General features: G+C 36.2%; 1 protein-coding gene across 1 annotated transcript; it reads left to right on the forward strand.

Annotated features, from left to right (window-relative positions):
• The first annotated feature begins 1,338 nt into the window (after window positions 1–1,338).
• On the forward strand, window positions 1,339–4,314 carry LOC145122819 (putative receptor-like protein kinase At5g59700). Its single transcript, XM_079058387.1, has 2 exons — window positions 1,339–2,389; window positions 2,683–4,314. The coding sequence occupies exons 1-2, from the start codon at window positions 1,457–1,459 to the stop codon at window positions 3,547–3,549; spliced, it is 1,800 nt and encodes a 599-aa protein (XP_078914513.1). The 5' UTR covers window positions 1,339–1,456; the 3' UTR covers window positions 3,550–4,314.
• Window positions 4,315–5,250: the final 936 nt, after the last annotated feature.

Below are 5,250 nucleotides of genomic sequence, written 5' to 3' on the forward strand. Positions count from 1 at the left end.
GAGACCTTTCGGCAGAGACTTTGCGAGACCCCAGTGTTGACCCTCCCGGAGGGAATTGAGGATTTCGTGGTTTTCTGTTATGCATCCATCACCGGTTTGGGAGCAGTCCTCATGCAGAGCGGACGAGTGATAGTTTATGCTTCGCGGCAACTGAAGCAGCATGAGGCGAGAGATTTAATATGAATTTGAAATGATAGATACCATATAATTCGAAATTGTTATTAAGATAAAACTTTTTATCTTTAAATTTAAATTGAAATTGATTTGTTATCAAAATAAACGGGAAATCTTAGATATCTTTGAAAAGTGTCACATGTCAAAGAATAGAAAATAGACATTTGACAGTTTTAGGTTTTGTTTATTAGGATAGATAGATAGATAAATTTTCATAAATATAGGGTCCGGCATTGTTAACAAAATAAATTAAAATATATATTATGCAAATTACAAAGTAAAATAAATCTTAACGTGATCGTATAAGCTACTGGTACCTAAAGTCAATGCTGCGTTCCTTTAAGATAATTTTAAATAACAGGCATATATAATTTAAAATTAATGTGGTGATATCCTTGATATACGTTTTCCACTTTCCACACACCATTCATATAATTTAATTTAGTAGATTAGTTCGTTTAATATCTTTAGTGGGTTCATCAGGTTTTATTGATAATATCTATTACTGTCTTTGTTAAATACTTCAAAGAACATAAAACAAAGCATTTTTTTTTTTATGTATTTTCAAAAATTATTTTGCTAGAAAACTACAAGTAGTTTAGTTTGCAACTATATTATGAACACATCAATGGCAAAGCCCATTCACACTTTTTAGTACATATCTAAAAATTATAAACATTTGACAACTTTATAGCTAGCTTCATTATTACTGCATGGAAGAACAATAAACGTGTGTAATTAGAACCCATTATGACGAGGAGCTCATTCATTATCCTTTTGATAATGGTTTGAGACGATTAGAATAATTTGAACTTTGTTGATTAATTGGGCTTGCGGGGGTTGAATTTTGTACTACGCAAGTGGCGGTTTATCGACATGAACAAACATTAAGAAATCCGCTGCTTTATCTTGTTCATTAAGTTAAGCAGAAAGAAGAGTAGGTCCGTGTGAATGATGGAATAATATCTATAGAAAAAATACCAGATGAACTTGAAATGGTAGTGTGAAAACACAAACATAAAATTATATTGTATAAAGACAGCATATAATAATAATTAAAAGTCAAATTGTCATGACATTTTTAAAAAACAACACCTAACAAGTTGTATGATGGTTTGATGTATCTATAAGCTTTTACATTTGTCCACCTTTAGGTCGGCCACCACCTGCTGACACCACCATCTTCTACTCCTCGATCCCATATATTGCCACTGCCGTGACCCTCTCTGTCCCCTTAAACCTTTTCTAAATTGAGAAATAATCTTCAGCAATATCAAAAGCCATGTCTTCTTCTTCAGGGGTAAACCTTGAAAATTATCTAATTCCATTGGAGGAGATCAACCGTGCCACCGAAAACTTCAGTCAACAGAGATGTATTGGAGGCGGTGGATTTGGTGCAGTCTACAAAGGACAACTCTCTGAACGCTGGCAAAACCGCACAGCTGCTATCAAACGGCTAGGTCAGGATAGCCACCAAGGAGAACGTGAATTCCGAAACGAGTTAGAGATGATCTCAAAATTTCACCATGAAAACATCATATCATTCATTGGTTATTGTGATGAAGGCAATGAGATGATTATAGTTTATGAGTATGCGATGAATGGAAGCCTTGATCATCATCTCCAAGAGCCACATAAGATGCGTTGCATAACATGGACACAACGCCTCATGATTTGCGTAGGGGCTGCAAAAGGACTGAGTTACCTTCACTCGGGTCTTGGGGAGCATAATAGAGTAATACATAGAGACGTCAAGAGTGCTAACATTTTGTTAGATAACAATTTGGTCGCAAAAGTTTGTGATTTTGGCTTGTCAAAAAATGGTCCAAGAAATCAGCCTGATACCCAACTCTATACACGGGTTGCGGGTACCCAGTTTTACATGGATCCTACTTACCATGAAAGTCGTATCCTCCGAAAAGAATCAGATGTATATTCGTTTGGCGTGGTACTCTTTGAAATCCTATGTGGGATGCTGGTCTATCATGAAAAGAGATTTGGAGGTGATGGCAAACAATTTCTCATGACTTCGGTCCGGCGATACTATAAGAAGGAACCTCACAAGGTAATTGATCCCCATATAATGGAACAAATTGATAGTGGTGCTTTTGATGCATTCAAAGAAATTGCATATCAGTGCATTAGTTTCAATTCGACAGAACGCCCTACGATGGAAAAGGTAGTTGAGGGGATTGAAGAAGCACTAACCATTCAAGTAAGTCATTTCATTTAGTATTTTTGAAGAAAATCAAAACTATTGTAGACTTTTGGATGACGCAACATGATAAATTGCCCTAATCGTTTTCTGATGTCAAATAATCATAACAAATTAAAATTATTTTTGTCAATTGCATTTGTCCCGACCAACTATCTAATTTGAGAATGTGGAGTACGAAATCTCATAGATTAAAATGATGATTTGTGAATTCATTAAACTCTGATAAGTTCAATGCACTGGATGTGGATGACTCAATAATCAATTTCTGTTTCCTTTTCATATTTTTGTAGACCTACAAACGCTCTGCCTGCACCCCTGAAGTACGTTCTTGGATAGAAAGTGCCATCCATAAACTAAAGTCCTCCAGTTCCTATGAGCAGAGAATGGGCGCTTATGAAATGAACCTCCTTGCAAAAAGAAACAACGATAACCTAGTCGCCATTGCCTATGCCGGTGTAATCCCTCTGCTCAAAAACCTCCTCACATCACCGGATTCCCAGGAACAGGCAGTGACCACTCTTCTTATCCTCTCAAGTCATGACGACAACAAATTCATCATAGTGTCTTCCGGGGCTGTTCCCGGGATCATACATGTCCTGCGAGAAGGTAACATGGCAGCACGGGAGAACGCAGCTGCTACCCTTTTCAGCCTCTCTTTAATTGATGAAAACAAGGTAACCATCGGTTCTGCAGAAGCGATCCCACCTCTTGTGTTACTGCTGAGTGAAGGTACCCAGAAAGGGAAGAGAGATGCAACCACTGCGTTATTTAATTTATGCATGTATCAGGGTAACACAATAAGGGCAGTGAGGGCCGGTGTAGTCCCAGTGTTGATTGACCTTCTTAGGGAACCACAGGGTGTGTTGAAGGATGAATTGTTAGCTGTTCTTTTTGTACTCTCAACCCACCCGGAAGGGATATTAGCTATAGGTAAAGCAGAAGCGGTGCCTGTTCTCGTTGAGGTTATTGGGAGTGGATCCCTGAAGCTCAAAGAGACTGCGGCTACAGTTTTGGGGAAACTTTGTTTTGGAGATCAAAAGTATTTGGTGGAGGCTCAAGAACTTGGAGTTGTTGAGAAATTGAAGGATTTGCTATATCATGGTACAGATAGAGGGAAGAGAATAGTCGGCCAGTTGCTAGAAAAGATGACCACATAAGCAGAGCAACAGAAGCTATTGGTTTTCGTTGATCCATCACTAAATTTAGATGTCTAAATTTTATCAACGACGAATTAGCCGAAAAATGTCTAAATTCGTCATTGCTAAATGCTAATCGATGTTCACATATACAAATACTCATGAATTTTGTATCAAGTCGTGGAGGTTTTACGTTTCACAAACACGTATATAGGTGTCGAATGTGTAGCAGCCGGTAAAACAAAGGAAGGCGTTGAATATTTATGTTTTGTGAAAGACCGAGCAAAAACAACGTCAAAATGGCCAAAATTAAAAATCATTAATGGACATTACTAATCTGTTGTTCATTTTGATGAAGTACTTTTCCTGGGAGATGATAAATCCACTTTTCTAATTTATCCTTCCACTTAAAAATTTTTGATTTTCCAATTATACCCTTTTGTTAATTAAAAAAGTTATATGATGAAACGGCCTCCTTCCTAAATCCTAATCGGCTATCAAGAATCCGCTCGTCCATCTCTGGTCGCTGCTCCTTCATTGCAGGTGGCCGTTCGGTGTTGCTTCTTCGCCGATCTCCGGCTGCCACTCGCCAGCCTCCAACGCTGGTACTTTTCCGGTGGGCACTACTTTAGTTATTGCTGATTTCGTCTGATTAGTCATTAGGGGTCAAGAACAAAGATTAGTCATTAGTCATTAGTCATTAGGGGTCAAGAACAAAGCATCTTAAATGTTTGATTATATTGTTGATTACATTTGTTTCATCTGATTAATAAGTTTTCTTGTTCATCTTTTTTAAGGACATATTGGTAATATTGCTAATTCATCTGATAAATAAGTTTTTTGATTCATCTGATTAATAAGTATTCAGATTCATCTGGTTCATAATGTGATAATCAGCGGATTACATGTTTTTCAATCTTTTCATAAGTTGTTGATTTCATTTGATTACTGAATAAGTTTTTTAAATTGGTTCATTTGATTAATCAATAAGCATTTTAAGTTTTGAATCAAACTAGTCAGATTGAAATGAAGTGAAAATTTTACTGTTAAAAGTGATTGTTGATTCCATTTGTCATTTGATTAAAATGGATAAAACTGAATGTTAAAATTGATTAACATATTGGAATCGAGAACTCTGTATACAGACAATTGATTTTTATACACAGGAAAAAGAAATAAAAGAAATGTTATGTTGCAAGGATGCGAATCCCCGACCTGCTCCTTTGTTCAATCTTTGATTTTAGATTTCTGAAGTCGGTGTTCATGAGATTTTTGTTTCTTGATCATTTTTGATTTGGGATTGCTTGTTTTCTAATAGATGAACTCAACAATAACTAAAGCAGTGGTCGGAGGCTGGCGAGTCGCGGCCTGAGAACGGCGAAGAAGCGGCTTCGATTAGGAAGGAGGCCGTTTCAGATTCTTCTTTCTTTTCTTCATATATATATATATATATATATATATATATATATATATATATATATATATATATATATATATATTTTAATGAACAAAAGGGTATAATGGGAAACCAATATTTTTGTAAGTGGAAGGATAAATTAGAAAAGTGGATATATCAGCTCCCACTTTTCCTACGGATTGTGACGTATAGTTGGATGCCGTCGTTAATTCATCACTAAATTCATCAAAATCAACCACAAATTAGCAACGAAAGTTAATCAATTTTAATTTTGGGCACTTATATATTATTATATTATTTGTTAG

This window comes from Lactuca virosa, chromosome 6 (genome assembly GCF_052849685.1).
Source record: "Lactuca virosa cultivar CGN04683 chromosome 6, Lactuca_virosa_CGN04683_v6, whole genome shotgun sequence".
NCBI lineage: Eukaryota > Viridiplantae > Streptophyta > Magnoliopsida > Asterales > Asteraceae > Lactuca > Lactuca virosa.